This window comes from Oncorhynchus masou, chromosome 8 (genome assembly GCF_036934945.1).
Source record: "Oncorhynchus masou masou isolate Uvic2021 chromosome 8, UVic_Omas_1.1, whole genome shotgun sequence".
NCBI classification, from domain to species: Eukaryota; Metazoa; Chordata; class Actinopteri; order Salmoniformes; family Salmonidae; genus Oncorhynchus; species Oncorhynchus masou.
In genome coordinates this window covers 27,006,882-27,029,436 of record NC_088219.1, presented here as the reverse complement: position 1 = coordinate 27,029,436, position 22,555 = coordinate 27,006,882, and the positions used below count along the sequence as shown (strand labels likewise).

Genomic DNA, 22,555 nt, shown 5'->3' with positions numbered 1-22,555 from the left:
CTTCTCTACATATTCTCTTAAGCTCTGTCAGGTTGGATGGGGAGCGTTGCGGCACAGCTATTTTCAGGTCTCTCCAGAGATGTTTGATCGGGTTCAAGTCTGGGCTCTGGCTGGGCCACTCAAGGACATTCAGAAACTTGTCCCGAAGCCACTCCTACGTTGTCTTGGCTGTGTGCTTAGGGTTGTTGTCCTGTTGACAGGTGAACCTTTGCTCCAGTCTGAGGTCCTGAGCACTCTGGAGCAGGTTTTCTTCAAGGATCTCTCTGTACTTTGCTCCATTCATCTTTTCCTGACTATTCTCCCAGTCCCTGCCACTGAAAAACATCCCCACAGCATGATGCTGCTACCACCATGTTTCACTGTCGGGATGGTGCCAGGTTTCCTCCAGACGTGATGCTTGGAATTTAGGCCAAATTGGTTTCATCAGAACAGAGAATCTTGTTTCTAATGGTCTGAGAGTCCTTTAGGTGCCTTTTTAGAAAACTCCAAGTGGGCTGTCATGTGCCTTTAACCGAGGAGTGGCTTCCGTCTGGCCACTCTACCATAAAGACCTGATTGGTGGAATGCTACAGAGATGGTTGTCCCTCTAGAAGGTTTTCCCATCACCACAGAGGAATTCTAAAGCTCTGTGAGAGTGACTATCGGGTTCTTGGTCACCTCTTTGCTCTAGGAATAGTCTTGGTGGTTCCAAACTTATTCCATTTAAGATTGATGGAGATCACTGTGTTTTTGGGGACCTTCAATGCTGCAGACATTTTTTGGTACCCTTCCCCAGATCTGTGCCTTGACACAATCCTGTCGCGAAGCTCTATGGACAATTTCTTCAAACTCATGGCATGGTATTTGCTCTGACATGCACTGTCAACTGTGGGACATTATATAGATGGGTGTGTGCCTTTCAAATCATGTCAAATCAATTTAATTTACCACAGGTGGACTCCATTTAATTTACCACAGGTGGACTCCAGTCAAGTTGTAGAAACATCTGAAGGATGATCAATGGAAACAGGATGCACCTGACCTCAATGTTGTGTCTCATATTAAAGGGTCTGAATACTTATGTAAATAAGGTATTTCTGTTTTTTATTTGCAAACATTTCAAAAACAGTTTTCACTTTGTTATTATGGTGTATTGTGTGTAGATTGCTGAGGATTTGTTTTTGATTTAATCAATTTTAGGGTAAGGCTGTAAAGTAACAAAATGTGGAAACATCAAGGGGTCTGAATAATTTCCGAAGGTACTGTACATAACGCCAATCATGTTTGACAAATATAGTGTAGGATAATTAATATTAATGTCTAAAGGCGTCACTCTGGGGGGTTGTATGTATTTGAGTTTATATGAGAATTATGCTTATTTGCAACAAAACAAAATAATAAGGAATATGTTTTTGAAGTGTCTGTCCTATATCTAGGAGATATAAGAAAGCTCCCTCACTACAGATGTTTTCTGCCAAACACCGCTGTAGCTCGGCCACCTTCCACCGCAGATACGGAAGGTCGACATAGGTCGATTGAACAGATAGCATATGAACGTTCTCACAATAAAAATGATTTAATTCAGCTTCTATAGCGCTTTTCATTACAGAAAGAATCTCAAAGCGCTTGAAAAGAAAAATAAGAAAAATAAGATCATATATACAGTGGGGGAAAAAAGTATTTAGTCAGCCACCAATTGTGCAAGTTCTCCCACTTAAAAAGATGAGAGAGGCCTGTAATTTTCATCATAGGCACATTTAAACTATGACAGACAAAATTAGAAAAAGAATCCAGAAAATCACATTGGAGGATTTTTAATGAATTTATTTGCAAATTATTGTGGAAAATAAGTATTTGGTCAATAACAAAAGTTTATCTCAATACTTTGTTATATACACTTTGTTGGCAATGACAGAGGTCAAATGAGGTGTACCTATGATGAAAATTACAGGTCTCTCTCATCTTTTTAAGTGGGAGAACTTGCACAATTGGTGGCTGACTAAATACTTTTTTGCCCCACTGTATATGTAGCTACATAAGAGAAAGCAGGTCAGGACGATGACAATTGTCAGCGAGAATGTTTTGGGTGTTTCAATGGGGTTACAGTTGAGAGGGATCCACGTAGCTTGGGGGGGGGGGGGGTTGTTGTTAAGTTCGCACTCACTCAATGATGTCAGCCTGCGCAAGACTTCAGAGGAATCTTCAGACTGAGCAATGAATTCATCACTGCCAGCTCACCATCCATTGCAGTCCTTCTCATTGTTCCGGAGACTGTAGAAAAACAACCAAAAATAGGCTGGTGTATTCAAATCAAAACACACTAGCTAACTAGATAGCTTGCTAGCATTGATATCTAGCTATGTTGAAAGAGCTGATTCGCCAGCAGGAGAGGCAGGAAACACATAGGTTACCCCATCTTTTGTCTAACTTATTTTGCTGTTCAGTGTCAAAATGAAAAGGAAAACATTCAATCAAAAACAAATAAAAAAATATGAAATATTTACAAAACGTACAGGAGAGCTCAGCCTAGGAGACCTCAAGGTGCCATTGCAAAATGTGTAGAATAGCAGAAAATTAGCTATAAAACTGCACACTCTGCCTGGCAACATGGAGGAGGGCCTCGCGCAACTGTGTTACGCCGCTGATACCACTACAGTGACAAGCATTTGTAACCCTGGCCAGGGGTCTCAGGAGGGGAGCCTCAGGGCAGTTACCAGATGCACTTATGGAGGAGCAACATGACCTTAACATGGAGGTCCCTACTGACTGGATACTCTGGAATCTGTGTGAACTTGATGAATCTGTTGTCATTCTCCAGGGATTCTAAGTTCGTGGACAGAAGATCAGGTTCTGTCCAAGTTGTTGTCTTTTCACTCAGTCTGGAATCTTCATTTTATGGTCATTTTCCATTGCAGGAGTCCGAGATTGAATGTTTTAAAGACACTTTGTGACACATGTTTTGTAAAAGCTCTACACAAATGATTTTGGACTTTTGGAAAAACGTAAAACCCTTTCCTGCTGTCAAATTACCTGGTGGCCTCATGGGTGGAACATTATTCACTATTTTCATAATTTCATTTTTATGAATTATATAAAGTGTAATATTGTAATGCAAACTCAAAATTGAATACATTTCAACTCTCTATGTCTTCTTTTTTTAAGCTCATAACCATGTGTGTGAGGTGTGTACTTTGGTTTCAAAGTAGATTTGTTTAAGACTACCAAGAAACACTGTGACCCTGACTTAGCCTGCTGCAGTAAAAGGTTAAACAAATCTCGCAATGTCAGGGGAGTCTGGCTTTGACAGTGAACAAAACATCTTCCTGTAGTTCCGAAAACATCAGGCTGCATTACTATATCGGACAATGAAAAAGTCCTGAAAACAAAGGCTTTCCCACAAGAAAAGCAAGGCTTTCCCACAAGGACCGCTTAACAACAGATGTCGTGACATGGAAGCGAGCTAGCGAGCATCAAGATGCGTCGCAGACAAGGACAGCGTTAGCTCCAAGAAAATCGTTCAGGATTCCGTTTAGATCTCTGAGGACATCCAGAAAATGGAAACAACTCCCAAAATAACCCACGCTGTCGACGACGTCTTGGCACAAAGCAGAAACATTAGAGAGAAGAAAGCAGATAGAGTGAATGGAGAAAATAAACAGCTCAGTGTCAATGTTTAGTATTTTATGTTGTGTTCACTTCAGGGAATGAATATGACTGAAATGATCTTACCTGAGCCAGGCATCCATCTGGGAGAGTTTGGTTCTCTGTCAAGCTGGACAGAAATGTTTTTCTTCCTCTCATAGAGGTTCTGAGTAGACTGCGTAAACAACAGTTTGTGGTTGTATGTTCAGTATTCTCGGAATAGTGTGTGTGTGTGTGTGTGTGTGTGTGTGTGTGTGTGTGTGTGTGTGTGTGTGTGTGTGTGTGTGTGTGTGTGTGTGTGTGTGTGGTGTTTTGGAATGATTTCAAGTGTTTCACAGAAAAACTCACAATGCATTGCCACTATTCATGGCCACAGGCAGTGCCAAGAGTGTGTCCCCTACAACATGTCTTTGTACAGATCCACTGTAGTTAATAGAAGAGGTTATGAGTTTACCTAGTTTATATACTGTACACATACACACACCACTTAAACACACCAGCATAAATGTTAACCTTGAACCACAGAGGTCTTTTTTTAAGATGTTTCCTCAGTCTGATTGTAATTTTCATTCAGCCCATTGACTCCATCAATAGCTCCATCCCTGCAGCATTAGCAAGAAATCACATCCATTGCAAATATGCGTAAAATTCCCATTAGTCTCTCCCTCTAATGTTTTCTGAGCTTCTCCTTTGAACAGACTTGACACGTCGATATCCCTGTTGACTTGCAGTGAACTACGGGACAGTCAATTCTAGCCTCCAGAACATTAATAAAAGCGATGGATTGATTTATGTTCTTTCTTTGGGGGGCACCCAACTTGAAGTCTTTTAATCAGTTTGACCGGAGATCTGTTTCACTTAAAGTGAGCAAATCACATGATCTAAGTCTGGCTCCAAGTCACAATGGTCATATATCACACCACGGGGTTGTTAATATTTAAAGCACAATAGTCAAAAGCACTATTACTGTTTGTTACTACTCAGCAGCAGTACAGGATGCCACTTCTGGCTTGCTAAGTTCCTTTCTTAGTTCTTATCCTCTTTCAAAGCACTCTCTGCTCTCCAAGGCTGCTCAGCACTGCCCTGGACTGTACCAGTGGGTCAGCGTAGTTCTCTGTGACTAAGTGGATATAACACACACGCACGCACACATATACACATGTCCACACCTGCACACACACACACACACACGCATGCACGCATGCACACACTGACAGACACACACATACACACACACACACACACACACACACACACACACACACACACACACACACACACACACACACACACACACACACACACACACATACACACACACACACACACACACACACACACACACACACACACACACACACACAGACACACATACACACACAGAGACACAGACACAGACACACACACACAGCCTTTTGCTGCCATCTCTCCATGGGTGAGGAAACCATTAAGCAGGATACCTCTCCAAAACTCTCTTGCTGTTCCCCACTCCCATTTGCCATCATTCATTAATTCTATAATTAATTTGCTTTCATGTTTTCTCTCGTTTCTCTCTTGCCCTCCCTCTCCCTCCTAAATCAGAGGTCCTGCCACCATGGAGACACATTTACAAATAAGCCTTTTTCTCAACTAAACTGTCAAATCTGCGACAAAGAGTAGAATTAAGTATTGCATGAAAGGAGAATAACAACCCCTCATCCTTTCTCTGTCCCCCACTCTCTCTCTCTCTCTCTCTCTCTGCTATCTCTCACTCTCTCTCTCTCTCTCTCTCTCTCTCTCTCTCTGCTATCTCTCGCTCTCTCTCCCTCTCTCTCTCTCTCTCTGCTATCTCTCGCTCTCTCTCTCTCTCTCTCTGCTATCTCTCACTCTCTCTCCCTCTCTCTCTCTCTCTCTCTCTCTGCTATCTCTCACTCTCTCTCCCTCTCTCTCTCTCTCTCTGCTATCTCTCTCTCTCTCTCTCTCTCTGTCTCTCTTTCTCCATGTCTCTCTCTGGCTGTGCAGAAGTGTGACTGCTTGCTCAGTCTGGAAGCTTACTCGGCTGACCAGAAGCGACGTGTGTGTCAGTGTCTGAAGGACAACATTGAAAAGCAGCTCCAGCTCCAGAGGAGTGCGCCGTTCTCCCCTCCTGCTGACCAGGTAGGAGTCACACACACACCCTCATCCTGCCACTTATTGGCTCATTTGTGATCACAATCATCCCTGCTCCAGTTCACTCACCGGATCATTGCTGAAGCACATGGCTTGTACTATACATATGGTCAGAGCCAATCAGTGCACAGTGTGTGACTGTGCTTCTCCAATGCAGTCTGCTGCTGTATCCATTTCAAAAAAATATCAAATCCAAATAAAATAAAATAGTATTTGTAACATGCACCGAACACAACGGATGGAGACTTTACCATGAAATGCTTGCTTACAAGCTCTTCCCAACGATGCAGAGTAAAAAAACACAAATATAAAAACAAAATAGTAATAAAATACACAAGAATGGAGCTATGTACAGGAGGTACCAGTACCAGATCAATGTGCAGAGTTGTGAGGTGTGTACAAGGTGTGTGTGTGCATGTGTTTGTGTTGCATCGGTATGTACTGTATCTTAATGTGTGTGGGTTTTGTGTGAGAGTGTCAGTGTAGTGTATGTATTTAGTGTGTAAACAGTGAGCTCCACAATTATTGAAACAGTACGTGTTTTGTTGTTTTGGTTCTCTACTTCTGCACTTTGGATTTTAAATGATATATTAACTACAAGATTAAAGTGCAGATTGTCAACTTGAATTTTAGGGTATTTTCATCCATATCGGGTGAGCAGTTTAGAAATGAAAGCACTTTCTGTACATAGTCCCCATTTTAGTGGACCAAAAGTTGGAACTCTGGAGCTCTGTCAGTCCATTTTAGTGTTATACCCTGATGAAGACAGCTTGGCTGTCGAAACGTTGGTATTACATTTTTGCATCTGAGCTCCAAGAGTGTGCGGCTCTCTTTTATTTTTATTTTCAAGTTTCTACTCCGCTAGCCAGCACCTCGTCTTTATAGGTGTGCGTTTCTCTTTCTTTTTCTTTTAGTCCATTTTAGTGTACCAAAAGTATTGGGACAAATTCACTTATATGTGTATTATGTGTATTAACTAAAACAATAATAAGTATTTGGTCCCATATTTCTAGCTTGTTTGGATGTTGTCTGTAGTCCATGGCTTCTGGTTGGGGAATGTACGTACAGTCACTGTGGGGACGACATCATCGATGCACTTATTGATAAAGCCAGTGAAGGATGTGGTGTACTCCTCAATGCCATTGGAGGAATCCCGGAACATATTCCAGTCTGTGTTACCAATAAAGTCCTGTAGATTAGCATCTGCTTCATCTGACCACTTTTTTATTGATCAAGTCACTGGTGCTTCCTGCTTTAATTTTTGCTTGTAAGCATGAACCAGAAGGATAGAATTATGGTCAGATTTGCCAAATGGAGGTTGAGGGAGAGCTTTGTATGCGTCTCTGTGTGTGTTTTTCTTCCCTGCATTAAAGTCCTTGGCTACTTGGAGCGCCGCCTCTTGGTGAGCGTTTTCCTGTTAGCTTATGGCGGAATATAGCTCATTCAGTGTTGTCTTAGTGCCAGCATCCGTCTGTGGTGGTCAGTAGACAGCTATGAAAAATACAGAAAAATGCAGATGAAAACTCTCTAGGTAGGTAGTATGGTCTACAGCTTATCATGAGATACTCTACCTCAGGCGAGCAAAACCTCGAGACTTCCTTAGATATTGTGCACCAGCTGTTATTTACGAAATACATAGTCCGCCGCCCCTTGTCTTACCAGACGCTGTTGTTCTAAAACTTGTATCTGGTTTGTAACAAGGCATATAGTCATAGTGCAAAAAACATAGCACTGTAATTACCTTTTAGTCCTGAATACAAAGTGTTATGTTTGTGACAAATCCAATACAACACATTATTGAGTACCATTCATATTTTCAAGCATACTGATGGCTGCATCATGTTATGGGTATGCTTGTAATCATTAAGGACTGGCGAGTTCTCAGGATTGAAAAGGAATAGAGCTAAGCAGAGGCAAAATCCTAGAAGAAAACCTGGTTTCATCTGCTTTCCACCAAGCACTGGGAGAATAATTAACCTTTCAGCAGGACAATAACCTAAAACACAAGGCCAAATCTACACTGGAGTTGCTTACCAAGATGACAGTGAATGTCCTGAGGGGCCGAGTTACAGTTTTGACTTAAATCTATTTGAACATTTACACTATCGCAAAACCTGAAAATGATTTAGCAACAGCCAAATTGACAGAGCTGGACTAATTTAGAAAATAACAATAGGCAAATGTTGCACATTCCAGGTGTGGAAAGATCTCAGAGACTTACAACTGTCATTGCTGCCAAAGGTGCTTCTACAAAGTATTGACTCAGGGGTGTGATTAGACATTTGAGTGGTACAGGGCCTCTAGTCATTTAGGCAGGTTACCTTCCAGTTGTTGAGAACAGGGACAGTGGTGGTAATCTTGAAACATGTTAGGTTTACAGAATGGGACAAGGAGAGATTGAAAATGTCTGCGCCTGCTTTGAGATCACTCCCTGTTATTTTGAGTGTTAACCTGTTTAATAGTTTTACACAGGGCCTCCCGAGTGGTGCAGTGGTCTAAGGCACTACATCGCAGTGCTAGCTGGGCCATTAGAAATCCTGGTTTGAGTCCAGCCTCTGTCACAGCCGGCCACGACTGGGAGCGCACAATTAACCCAGCATCGTCTAGGTTAGGGGAGGGCTGGCAGGAATGTCCTTGTCCCTTTGCTCTCCAGCGACTCCTGTGGCGGGCTGGTCGCATGCATGCTGACATGGTCGCCAGGTGTATGGTGTTTCCTCCGAGACTTTGGTGTGGCTGGCTTCCAGGTTAAGCGGGCATTCTGTCAAGAAGCAGTGCGGCTTGGCTTGGTTGGGTTGTGTTTTGGTGGACGCACAGCTCTCGACCTTCGCCTCTCCCGTGTCCATATGGGAGCTGCAGCGATGAGACAAGACTGTCACTATCAATTGGATACCATGAAATTGGGGAGAACAAGGAATAAATAAATAAAGAATAGTTTTATGCATGTTTTTGGTTTGGATACGTTTGTATAGTCACTTTGGGGATGAGGTCGTCTATGCACTTATTGATAAAGCCTGTGACTGTTGTAAAGTCCTCAATGCCATCAAATGAATGCCGGAACATATCCCAGTTTCTACTAAGCAGGCTCACGTCTGTTTCATCAGACCACACACTGGTACTGCCTGTTTGAGCATTTGTTGTTTGTAAATAGGAAGCAGGAGAATAGAGTTGTGGTGAGAAGGGAAGATGAGGCAGGGCCTTGTATGGGTTTCTGAGGGTAGAGTAAAAGTGGACTAGAGTTTTAGTGCCCCTAGTGGCGCAGGAGACATGTTGGTAGAAGTGAGGTAGAATGGTTTTAAGTCTCCTTGCGTTAAAGTCTTCGCGCACCAGAACCACTGCCTCTGGGTGAGTTGTTTCTTGTTTGTTTATGGCCCCATATAGTTTGTTGAGTGCCAAATTGGTGTTGGCTTTTGGAGGAAGACATCCATGATAATTATTGATGAGAACTCTCTATGTGGATAAAAGGGTCTGCAGCTTACTATGAGGTATTCTATATCAGGTGAGCAAAAGCTTGAGATTTTCTTCAGAACCCTCCCCCTTTGGACTTGCACGAGAGTGCCTTCTTACGATCGTGTCGCTGCATGGAGAAACCACTGTTGTAATACATATATAGAGTCATCCAGCCACGTCACTGCAAGGCATATAATATTGCAGCTTTTCAAGTCTCTTTGATAGCAGACTCTCGAACAAAGCTCATCCATCTTATTTCGAGTGACTGGACATTTGCCAATAGAACCGAGGGGCCTGCCGGACGATTTTCTCTTCGTCTCAGTCTCAACAGGATGCCGGATTGTCTGTTGCGTCTAAGCTTGCAGTGTTTTGGTAGCCCATCGAATCAAGAAATGGGGTCCGATATGAACAACGAAACAGCTGAGCTGAGAAGTCAAAATCGAGGTTAGTAACTGTCGAACTGATGTCCAGAAGTGCTTGGCGGTCATAAGTGATAATAGCAGGAACTTTCTGCACAAAAAAGTAAAGCTACACTTAGCAAAGTCGGGTTGTAATTTGTAAGATGTTGCTGTCGGCACCATCACACACACGCTTATCATGCTTATCAGCTGCTATGTAGATCTTCATATGACTATGGAGTACTCCCATGTGGCTTGTAAGTCACCAAGCTCTTTGGGTTTGCTTGGATGTTGTGATGGAGGTGCACTACTCCAAGCACCGTTATGGGTAACACTTAATTTTACAGCCCGTTAATTACAAATGATTTACTAGGTAAATACATAGGAAACACCAAAGAACATACATGGTAATTTATCATTTATTCCCAACGAATTACTAAATAAATACCTTCAAGTCATCCTCTTGTGTTGATATTCTCTCCTGTTGTATCTATATACTTTACCTTTAGTTACCATGTACAGTGCATTCGGAAAGAATTCAGACCCTTTCCCTCTTTCCACACTTTGAAACGTTACAGCCTATTTAAAACAAAATACAAATCAATCTACACACAATACCCTAATGACAATGTGAGAACAGGTTTTTACTTATTTTTGAAAATGTATTAAAAATTTAAAAACTGAAATACCTTATTTCAAGTATTCAGACCCTTTGCTATGAGACTCGAAATTGAGCTCAGGTGCATCCAGTTTCCATTGATCATCCTTGAGATGTTTCTACAACTTGTTTTAGAAAGGCAAACTCCTGTCTATGTAAGGTCCCACAGTTAACAGTGCATGTCAGAGCAAAAACCAAGACAGGATTGTGTCGAGGCACAGATCTGGAGAAGGGTACCAAAACATTTCTGCAGCATTGAAGGTCCCCAAGAACACAGTGGCCTCAATCATTCTTAAATTGAAGACGTATGGAACCAACAAGACTCTTCCTAAAGCTGTTAAACTGAGCGATCGGGGGAGAAGGGCTTTAGTCAGGGATGTGAACAAGAACCTGATGGTCAATCTGACAGAGCTTCAGCGTGTGAAAAAGAATCACTTACATCGATATTGTATTTTAATAAACCCAATATATTGATCTGTTTTAAGCAATAGATTTTGTGAGATTGTGATGACTACACAGACAATTCTTCAGTGTTGAATCAACAGTGTGCCAGTGTGTATATGCGTCCACACTTTCAAGTGTTTAATTAACAGTGTGATGAGTGCGAACACTGCTACACTTTGTCAGTGTTAGATAATTAACACTTTTAGTGTTATGCAATAACACCTCATTTAGTATTTTTCACACAAGGAAGTGTATTTGCGCCAATGGAGTTATTCAATAACACCTCATCAATTTCCAGATGCACTTTTTTTTTTTAAAGAATGAAGGGCGTCTAAAGTCTACTAACGTGCTAGGCTAATTAAGCCAATAAATCAGTATCGGCATTACATTGAATGCTCGCTCCCGCTTTGGTTGAAATTTAGCTTCATTTTGAACAGAAGATATCTAGCTCACTCTTTTGAGTGTTAAGATAGTTTTTTATGAGGTAATATGCTTGTGTAAACACTTCATGTATGCATAGTTTGCCAATACTCTGTTTACATGGTCAGATAGATAGCTATTTCTGCAAGTCAATTTGCTTTGGCTAACAATCTTCCATGTTAGCTCGTGGTTGGAATTTATTCAGTCATTCTATTCAGTTATATTTGTATACTTTATATTCATGTTATGTAAATACAATATCTTGTTTTATGTAGCGAATGTACATTTTTTTCACATATTCACATATACAGTGGGGCAAAAAAGTTTAGTCAGCCACCAATTGTGCAAGTTCGCCCACTTAAAAAGATGAGAAAGGCCTGTAATTCTCATCATAGGTACACATCAACTATGACAGACAAAATGAGAAAAAAAATCCAGAAAATCACATTGTCGGATTTTTTAATGCAAATTATGGTGGAAAATAAGTATTTGGTCACTTACAAACAAGCAAGATTTCTGGCTCTCACAGACCTGTAACCTTCACAGACCTTCTTCTTTAAGAGGCTCCTCTGTCCTCCACTCGTTACCTGTATTAATGGCACCTGTTTGAACGTGTTATCAGTATAAAAGACACCTGTCCACAACCTCAAACAGTCACACTCCAAACTCCACTATGGCCAAGACCAAAGAGCTGTCAAAGGACACCAGAAACAAAATTGTAGACCTGCACCAGGCTGGGAAGACTGAATCTGCAATAGGTAAGCAGCTTGGTTTGAAGAAATCAACTGTGGGAGCAATTATTAGGAAATGGAAGACATACAAGACCACTGATAATCTCCCTCGATCTGGTGCTCCACGCAAGATCTCACACCGTGGGGTCAAAATAATCACAAGAACGGTGAGCAAAAATCCCAGAACCACATGGGGGGGCCTAGTGAATGACCTGCAGAGAGCTGGGACCAAAGTAACAAAGTCTACCATCAGTAACACACTACGCCGCCAGGACTCAAATCCTGCAGTGCCAGATTTACTTAATGTCTCTGGAGCGGGAACCATCACCGCCGACCACGGACTAGAGGACGTGAGTGGCGCCTCTGGACTGGAGGGAGACTCTGGCAGATGCGGACTGGATGGAGACTCTGGCGGATGCGGACTGGAGGGAGACTCTGGCGGATGCGGACTGGATGGAGACTCTGGCAGATGCGGACTGGATGGAGACTCTGGCAGATGCGGACTGGATGGAGACTCTGGCAGATGCGGACTGGATGGAGACTCTGGCAGATGCGGACTGGATGGAGACTCTGGCGGATGCGGACTCGAGGGAGACTCTGACGGATGCGGACTGGAGGGAGACTCTGGCGGATGCGGACTGGAGGGAGACTCTGGCGGATGCGGACTGGAGGGAGACTCTGGCGGATGCGGACTGGAGGGAGACTCTGGCGGATGCGGACTGGAGAGAGACTCTGGCGGATGCGGACTGGAGAGAGACTCTGGCGGATGCGGACTGTGACTTGTCGTGGTAGATTCCGGACTGTGATCCGTCGTGGTAGGTTCCGGTCTGTAGACTGTCGCCGGACGCTCTGGACTGGGTACTGTCGCCGGACGCTCTGGACTGGGTACTGTCGCCGAACGCTCTGGACTGGCGAGTTGCACTGTAGGCCTGGATGTTTATACTCGCCAGATCATGGCGAGTGCGGGGAGGAGGAACAGGGCGTACTGGACTGCCGAGGCGCACTATAGGCCTGGCGTGTGATGCCGGCACTGGGGGTACCGGGCTGGGGACACGCACCTCAGGGCGAGTGCGGGGAGGAGGAACAGGGCGTACAGGGCTCTAGAGACGCACAGGAAGCCCAGTGCGTAGTGTTGGCACTGGTGGTACTGGGCTGGGGACACGCACCTCAGGGCGAGTGTGGGGAGCAGGCACAGGACATACTGGGCTGTGGAGGCGTACTGGAGGTCTAGAGTATAGAGCTGACACAACCTGACTGGATGTTTATACTCGCCCTGCAAGTGCAGGGCGCTGGCACAGGACGCACCAGGCTGTGCAGACTCACAGTACGCAGAGCCGGCGCAGGATATCCTGGTCCAAGGAGGTACACTGGAGACCAGGAGTGCTGAGCCGGCACCTTCATTCTTGGCTGGATGCTCATTCTAGCCCGACCAATGCGAGGAGCTGGAATATAGCGCACCGGGCTAGAAATGCACACTGGAGACACCGTGCGCATCTCTGCATAACACAGTGCCTGACCAGTTACACGCTCCCCATGGTAAGCACGAGGAGTTGGCTCAGGTCTCCTACCTGACTCAGCCATTCTCCTCGTGTGCCTCCACCCAAAACATATTGGGGCTGCCTCTCGGGCTTCCGTGCTAGCCGTGTACCCTTATATCGTCGCCGTTCCTCCCGTGCTAACTCCATCTGCCTCCATGGTAGGCGATCCTCTCCTGCCAGTATCTCCTCCCACATCCAGAATCCTTTACCGTCCAGTATTTCGTCCCAGGTCCATCTCTCCACCGAGCACTGTTCCCCCCTTTCACGCTGCTTGGTCCTGGTTTGGTAGGTTATTCTGTCATGTTCGTTGAATGGAGGAGACCAAGGCGCAGCGTGATATGAATACATGTTACTTTTAATAAAGACGGACACTAAACAAACTATACATAATAACAAAACGACCGTGAAGCTTTAATATAAATGTGCAAACACAGGCAACTAGACATTGACAATAACCCACAAATTACCCAAAGAATATGGCTGCCTAAATATGGTTCCCAATCAGAGACAACGATAAACAGCTGCCTCTGATTGAGAACCAATCTAGGCAACCATAGACATACAAAACACCTAGATAGTAAACAACCCCATAAACATACAAAACCCCTAGACAGTAAAAAACACATACATCACCCATGTCACACCCTGACCTAACCAAAATAATAAAGGGAACCTGATCCTACCTGAGAAAAGGAAACCTGTATCTTGAACAACCCTTTATCATAATAATCCATCCAACAGTACCTGTATGATCCATTGTTTTAGTAAGCTTTCATAATCTCTATCCTTATTTCTCCTGAGTGGAAGGTTTGAACAGACAGACAGACACTATGTCCTATTGCTTTCCAGCTTCATTATGTGTATGGCCTCCACACCTGCCATCCATTAGGGCTTTATTCTCCCAGCAACATGAAAGAGAGGGATGAGCTTGCACTCTTTTATCCCTCTCAATCAATCAATCGGGGAATACGCTTTTCTCTGTTTGTCCCTGGTTTTGTTTCTATCCTGTTGCCTATCCTTACATCCTCTCACTGTGTGTGTGTGTGTGTGTGTGTGTGTGTGTGTGTGTGTGTGTGTGTGTGTGTGTGTGTGTGTGTGTGTGTGCGTGCGTGTGTGTGTGTGTGTGTGTGTGTGTGATAATGCTGATAAGTAGAAGCAGAGGGATATGCATTCCTTCAACATTCATCATCAAAAATCTAAAACCCTTTAAATAACTCAAATGAATCACTATTATCGTTATCTTCATCGTTCTGTTCCATTCTTGCCATGGCGCCATGAGGTTGCCTAGGCAGAGAGCTCCTGTAAATTTATATGTATTTGTTGTTTTTGTAAAAAAGCTTAGTATTGATTATTAAGCTTAGTATTGATTATTTATATATATATCAATTCAATGGAGTCATATGACTAGTAAGTCCGTTCGTTTGGTCAAAATAAGCTAATGGCTAGCTAGCTAGCTTTTGTTTTTATCTGCAACTTTAGCTAGATGACACAGGCTTGGCCATCACAGAGGCTTGTTGTACAAGAACTCACGACACATCAATTATTGGGATAGTACACCTTGGAGAGAAATAACATTTGATTTGTAGTTTTGAGTGGATCTCTGACTCCAAGGTGCCCTAGTGAAATCTAGCGGGCGCCGGCTTCCCCGGAGTTGGATGTGATCTGGACGCAGCAGCCTCTGTTGAAGACCATTGTCCAGCCCAAGAACGACATGTCCTTTTTTTAAGCATCTTTTAGATTTTCTGTATAAATATTTTATTATCATCATCATCATCATCATCATTATCACCATGCCATTGACTCATACCTTGAGATTTGGTCACAGTTCCACATGGTGAACAATAGCCTTTTATGATGCTGCTCCTCAGTGATGACACTGAAAACAACAAAAACACCATCCGTCAATTCCTAGGGGCCTATCGCAAACTAATACAGTATAATGGCAATTAATATCAATTGAAAGCACCTGAGGCATGAGTGATAACAACAACAACAACAACAAAAAAGTCACACACACACACAGACAAATGCAGATTCACAGATGGATGGAAATATGTTGTTGAAAATGTTAGTGTTGTGGCCAGTACTTGAGATAGTATACGGAAATTACGAAAATATTTGGGCTCACAAGTAAAAGGTTTCCATGAAGATGGGGCACTTGGAGTCCGACACCATCTTAGTCTTCTGTCTGCCTCCAGGATCATCATCAGGTACCACACCCAACTGAGACAGAACACATTTAAATGACATTTGACTCTGTGTGTGTGTGTGTGTGTGTGTGTGTGTGTGTGTGTGTGTGTGTGTGTGTGTGTGTGTGTGTGTGTGTGTGTGTGTGTGTGTGTGTGTGTGTGTGTGTGTGGTGTGTGTGTGTGTGTGTGTGTGTGTGTGTGTCTGTGTGTGTGTGTGTGCTTGTGTCTGTGTGTGTGTGTGCGTGTTTGTGTCCATGCATGTATGTGTGTGCATGTGCGTGCATGTGCTTGTTTCCCGGGAGCAGCAGCTGTTTTTCTGGACTGACCCATTTACCACCTAGAGAGGATTGAGACATAGGACATGTCTTACAGGTTCGGTGTGTGATGATTCTCTAACCAGAGGAGAAAGATGTGTGAGGGGTTGAGGGATGGAGTTGAAACAGTCAGTCATATCTATGTGATGTTGTATAGGAGTAGGTCCAGAGAAGGGGGTTAATACCATATGAGTGGAATACCATATGAATCTGCATCCCAAATGGCACCCTATTCCCTATATAGTGCATGACTTTTGACCGGGGACCAATGGTCCCTGTCAAAACTAGTGCACTAAATAGGGAATAGGGTGCCATGTGTGAGTGATACAGAGTAATGATGGCAGTGTGACATGATGTGGCGTGTTGAGGATGAAATCAGTGACACAGTCTGAGTCCACCTCTGTGAAGTGATACAGACATAGTCCACAACAGACAGAGCAGAGGGGACATGTGTTGGGACTTATCCCATAGGGGATATCAGTTCACCGTGGTCACACTTTTGGCTGTGTGTGTGTGTGTGTGTGTGTGTGTGTGTGTGTGTGTGTGTACGTGATTGCACCCATTAGACTCATCAGACAGCAGAGATTAGTTTATGATAGTCACATTAGTACCCAGGTAGTGACAGCACACAGCCCAATTAGACAGTCCATGGCGTGGCTAGACAGTCAATACGAGCATGGTCTGGAAACAGTGGTCTAAATAGAGCGCTATACGACAGACAGGGGTCCCCTATCAGTAAGAAACTGTCATATCCTCTTCTATTAAATATATATTGTGCTATTGGACAATCTTTTCTTCCACGATTACTGATGAATCATTCGTTTCTCTCATAAGTGCTATATCTGTCCAATATACTGTATGTGTGTGTGTCCTCTGTGCCCCAGGCATTCTAGCGTTCCTAACCTTTGACCTGTAGCCTTATAATTGGCGGATTCGACGGTGTTCCCTGGCAGAGAGCCAGAGCACTATTGGGAGGGATGCTGTGCTGTGTTTTCCATGGTTTCCACCATTGGATACCCAGATCCCATGCTAATTCGTGGGATAAGTCACAAATGGATGACTGAGTTTAGAAAAAAGACAACACACTGTCCTGCCCCTGCACACAGTGTAAATAATCATCCAATAATTACAGTAAGAGACCAGAAATAATCAGAAGACCTTGGCCAATTGGACCAATCATCAATCTTGTAGTAATATACATTTTTTGTATGGTGATTAGGTCAAATCATTGATTAGTCTGAACATTGCTCAATGCTTATGTTTGAATCTTTTTAGTATAGCCATTCCATTACTTGAGTGCAGCACAAGGGTCATTTATTAATACATATTTAATCATGACAATATTAGTTCATTTTAATCACGATAATGTATTGGTTTAATTTGCGGTAAACTAGTGCAGTTTTGATTTGAGACACTAAGGGTAATGAATAGATATTTCATCATAATAAAGCTTTTGTAATTAAAAGAAAGCCTAAATATGACTTTATATGGCTTAATGTCTTAATATGGCTGTTGTGGTCTATTCCTCTTTGGCCTGTTAAGATACTTTTACATGTATGTTATAAAAGAGAAGTTTTCAGGTAGGTCAGACCATGCATTATGTGTGAGTATGCACGTGGTTGTATGTGTGTTCAGTCCCTTGTGTTGTTACATTTAGAGGTCAAAGGGTTCAAAGCAACCTCTGGGTAATTGGGCTGCGCCAAAAAGTACATTCTCCGTATGACTCGTAGACAGAAGGTTGACATGGGATGACGAGGCTTCTCTCTTGCAGTTGTCAAATCTGAACCGTGAGTGTTTCGCCACTTTTACCATACAATTACCAATCAGGGTTTTGGATGACCTCTGTGGTAAAATCTCCCCCTCTGACAGAACCTGACTCAACGGCTCACAATGTGATAAACACAATAAACACAATAAACACAACTTTCATTTCATTACTAGCTCAACACTAATAGCCCCAAATTAGCTTATGATTTCACGGCCGCCCTGATATATACACAACCCCTCTCAGCTTGACTTGCTGGTGGAAAATGTTTTGTATGCCGTTTTGTATGCTGCTCCAAATGAGCCAAAAATGCTCTGAGATGTTGACTTTGGAGGATTTTCTTTAAATAGTGCTTAAAACCTCTTGAAGCTAGGGGGCACTATTTTTATGTTTGGAAAAATAACGTTCCCAAAGTAAACGGCCTATTTCTCAGGACCAGATGCTAGAATATGCATATAATTGACAGATTAGGATAGAAAACACTCTAAAGTTTCCAAAACTGCCTAAATATTGTCTGTGAGTATAACAGAACTGATATTGCAGGCGAAACCCTGAGAAAAATCAAACCAGGAAGTGGCTTCTATTTTGAAAACTCCATGTTCCATAGCCTCCCATTGCTCCATTTAAAGGGATATCAACCAGATTCCTTTTCCTATCGCTTCCTCAAGGTGTCAACAGTCTTCAGACATAGTTTCAGGCTTTTATTTTGAAGAATGAGCGTGAACTAAGTGTACTTATTGTTTAATCAAGCGATCGATAAACTTACACAATTGCTTGTATTGCTTTCGCTGTAAAGCATCATCATTTCAAAATCTGAGACGACAGGTGGATTAACAAAAGGCTACGCTGTGTTTTGCAATATTGCACTTGTGATTTCATGAATATGAATATTTTCTAGTAATATTATTTGACTGTGGCGCTATGCTATTCAGCGTTGCTGATGACAATTATCCCGGATCCGGTATGGGTGGTTCAGAGAGAGCAGCAGTGTAGTCAAAAATGCGATTTTCATGTGTCGTATAGGCCTATGTACAGTGCATTCGAAAATTATTCAGACCCCTCGACCTTTTCCACATTTTGTTACATTACAGCCTTATTCTAAAATGGATGAAATACGTTTTCCCCCTCATCAATCTACAAACAATACCCCATAATGACAAAGTGAAAACAGGTTTTTAGACATTTTTGCAAATGTACAGTACCAGTCAAAAGTTTGGACACACTCATTCAAGGGTTTTTCTTTATTTTTGCTATTTTCTACATTGTAGAATAATAGTGAAGGCATCAAAACTATGAAATAACACATGGAATAATGTACTAACCAAAAAAGTGTTATTACAATCAAAATATATTGGACATGATTTGGAAAGGCACACACCTGTCAGTATAAGGTCCCACAGTTGTCAGAGCAAAAACCAAGCCATGAGGAATTGTCCGTAGAGCATCAAGACAGGTGTCTTGTTGTGACTATCATTAATGTGTTTGACTGTTATTTTATCAAATCAATTAACTAAGTTGAATTATTACGATGATTAAATTAATCATGTATCAATTAACTCATTAGTAATCTTGTAGCACCACAGGTAAAGTTTATTTAACAAGTTACTATCTTCCAACTAAACTCTAAAGATATAAATATGTCTTACATCATCAGTCTCATTCTGAATGTCGCAATATACAAATTGGCTTAATTATTTATTTACTAACTAACTAAATAATCACGCAGAAAAATATAAACACACAAACAGGATAGATTACACATTGATTCCTACGTAATGCAATGAAAAGTCCCTAGTGGACTAACCTGATATGATGGTTTGAAAAGGCAGGGGCACGTAAGAAAGAGCGGGAGAAGGAGAGACAAAGGACTTCATCTATCAGAAATACAGTTGAATAATACGCTCATCGTAAATATGGATATTTAGCACCCCAGCAACCGCTCATTCGGAATTAGAAATGCAAAGTACATATTTACGGTTGTATGTCTTTGTCGTCTCGCTTTGTTGAAATCACTCGATCAGTCTGTGGAGAGTAGTTCATCAGAAGTCTCTGATTGTGTCCCCAGAAGCCACAATGTCTTTGTAGCTGTCGCTTTTCTGTCTCGGAGGGTCTGTTAGAATGGATCTTCCAGAGGAAGTGTTCGTTAGAATGGATTTTTCAAAGTACCACCTGGTGGTTCTCGTCGAGTTTACTAGACTAACGTACTTAAACAGCTACAGATGGAATGTTCCTGTGTAGTCTTCTTCTTTGAGTTTCAGAGTTTCTAACCATTTCATACCTTTCAGCTCACGCTGTTGGTCACGCTGGTCTAATGTAGAGTCTAACCATTTTACATGTCCGGCTTACCATCCATATGCTGGTCTCTATTGTCTAACTAATTTGTGACATTCAGGTAAAATCTCCGCCTACTGGTCTCTAGAGATTTAAATTCTTACCATTTCAACGTGCAGCCACCGCTCCACGTTTTTCTGGTCTGATTTGAATTTCGTCACGGGTCCTGGAAAAAGGGCGGTTCCATTACGTTTGGCATAATGTCTCTGCTCACGTGGGCATGGTTACTGACCGAATAAACTTTACATGAAAAACATTTTCTCTTTTAGAAAGCTATGATCACATTTCATCTTCTCACAATTAGTTTCATATTTAATCATATAAGTTCTACAACATTTCGATGTAAATCTGATAACTGGGAAATATACACATTCAGAAATACAGTTATGTTGTTCTACTGTCCTTAGTTACATCACAAATTAGTAATGAATTCGACATGATTGTGTTTCAAGCCATAACCAACAATTTACCACCTTATTTGTGTTAGGAATATTGGGTCATTCTCCACTTTTGGATGTCGTAGTTTTTGTCTCCTTGTAACAAAAGGGTTCTCCCCCCTCAATCCTACAGAGCCCTAAGGCAGAGTTTCTGCAAGGTATTTCTGCAAGGTAGTTTCTGCAAGGTAACCGTCATAAAACTGTCCAACTCCATCCCTCTCACCCTCTGTTGGAGAGGGCTGTAGAGCGGACCCACTGAAACCTGATCCTTTGGATCCTCACAGGAGAGTTGTGACACAGGATTGTGTCGAGAAACAGATCTGGGGTAGGGTACCAAAATATCTCTGCTGCATTGAAGGTCCCCTAGAACACAGTGGCCTCCATCATTCTTAAATGGAAGAAGTTTGGATCCCCCAAGACTCTTCCTAGAGCTGCCCGTCTGGCCAACTGAGCAATCGAGGGAGAAAGGCATTAGTCAAGGAGGTGACAAAGAACCCGATTGTCACTCTGACAGAGGTCCGGAGTTCCTCTGTGGATATGTGAGAACCTGCCAGAAGGACAACCTTCTCTGCAGCACTCCACCAATAAGGCCTTTTGCGGTAGAGTGGCCAGACGGAAGACACTCCTTAGTAAAAGGCACCTGACAGCCCGCTTGGAGTTTGCCAAAAGGCACCTAAAAGACTCTCAAACAATGAGAAACAAGATTCTCTGGTCTGATGTATCCAAGATTGAAGTCTTTGGTCTGAATGCCAAGTGTCACATCTGAAGCATGGTGGTGGCAGCATCGTACTGTGGGGATGTTTTTCAGTGGCAGGGACTGGGAGACTAGTCAGGATCGAGGGAAAGATGAATGAAGCAAAGTATAGAGAGATCCTTGATGAAAACCTGATCCAGAGCGGTCAGTACCTCAGCCTGGGGTGAAGGTTCACCTTTCAACAGGACAATGACGCTATGCACACAGCCAAGACAACGCAGGAGTAGCCTCAGGACAAGCCTCCAAATATCCTTGAGTGGCACAGCCAGAGCCCCGATGTGAACTCGATCTAACATCTCTGGAGAGACCTTAAAAATAGTTTTGCAGCGACGCTCTCCCCATCCAACCTGATAGAGCTCGAGAGGATATGCAGAGAAGTATGGGGGAAACTACCCAAATACAGGTGTGCCAAGCTTGTAGCATCATACCCAAGAATATTTAAGGCTGTTTTCTCTGCCAAAGGTGCTTCAACAAAGTACTGAGTTAAGGGTCTGAATACTTATGTACATATCATATTTACATTTTTTTTAATATACATTTGCTAATACATTTGCTAACTTTTCTAAAAACCTGGTGTTCTTTGTCATTCTGGGGTATTTTGTATATATTTACGAGGGGGAACAACAATTTAGTCCATTTTAGAATAAGGCAGTAACGTAGCAAAATATAGAAAAAGTGAAAGGGTCTGAATACTTTCCAAATGCACTGTATTTCCACACTATGAGGTTGGAATAATACTGTGAAATGGTAACAGTTCTGATAATACAGTTTTAGTGCCAGAGCTTGTTTGGCTGGGTGGGAATGTTGGACCTTCTGGTGACATCATGTCTTGCTTGAGAAATTGCATTCAGCTAAGAAGCTATTTTTGTTTATTTTGGACCATTTTAACCCTTTGACAAGTGCTAATACACAGGCGTGATTATTCTACAGTGTACGCTCAAACCGGTGTGATTTGTGTAACAATCACATTTTGGAACAGTGAATGCATTCTGACACCACGCTCCTAAATTAGCTCACGCTGGGGGCGACCGTTGGAGATATTTGGAACTCAAGCGAAAAGATGAATTGAAAACAATCACACTAATGTACTTCATTGTTACCCAGATATTGAGATAAAAAACGCTGCATCGGACCATTAAATACTTTAACAAAGACCTGGTGGAGCTTGACAGTAGCCGTTGCCAGTTGCACTGTAAGCTGAATTGGGTGAGATAAAAATAATTTGGAAGGAAAGAAGGAGAAAGAAAGAGACAAAAAAACAGAGAAAAGCTGAAAAACAGAGAGCGCGAGAGGGAGAGAATTCCTCAATCAATGCTGCGTTTGCCATGATGGCAGTAACAGTATTTCTCCTCTGATATAT

General features: G+C 42.6%; 1 protein-coding gene and 1 long non-coding RNA gene across 4 annotated transcripts in view; one reads left to right on the top strand and one right to left on the bottom strand.

Annotated features, from left to right (window-relative positions):
• The window catches only part of LOC135544454 (regulator of G-protein signaling 3-like), a 208,560-nt gene that overhangs the window by 98,088 nt on the left and 87,917 nt on the right, over positions 1-22,555 (top strand). Inside the window, 1 exon segment of the mRNA XM_064972068.1 lies at positions 5,623-5,757. Coding sequence (XP_064828140.1) covers positions 5,623-5,757 — 135 coding nt within the window.
• The window catches only part of LOC135544455 (uncharacterized), a 57,492-nt gene that overhangs the window by 20,612 nt on the left and 14,325 nt on the right, over positions 1-22,555 (bottom strand). Inside the window, exons 4-6 of one of the 3 annotated variants that reach the window (XR_010456337.1) lie at positions 15,534-15,628; positions 15,213-15,281; positions 14,764-15,083 (exon numbers count right to left, since the gene is read on the bottom strand). The exons of 1 other annotated variant lie outside the window; for it this stretch is intronic. This is a non-coding gene — a long non-coding RNA (uncharacterized LOC135544455). Of the gene's footprint in view, positions 1-2,008; positions 2,251-14,763; positions 15,084-15,212; positions 15,282-15,533; positions 15,629-22,555 lie in introns of those variants that run through there. One more of the 3 variants, XR_010456338.1, reaches the window with a different exon arrangement.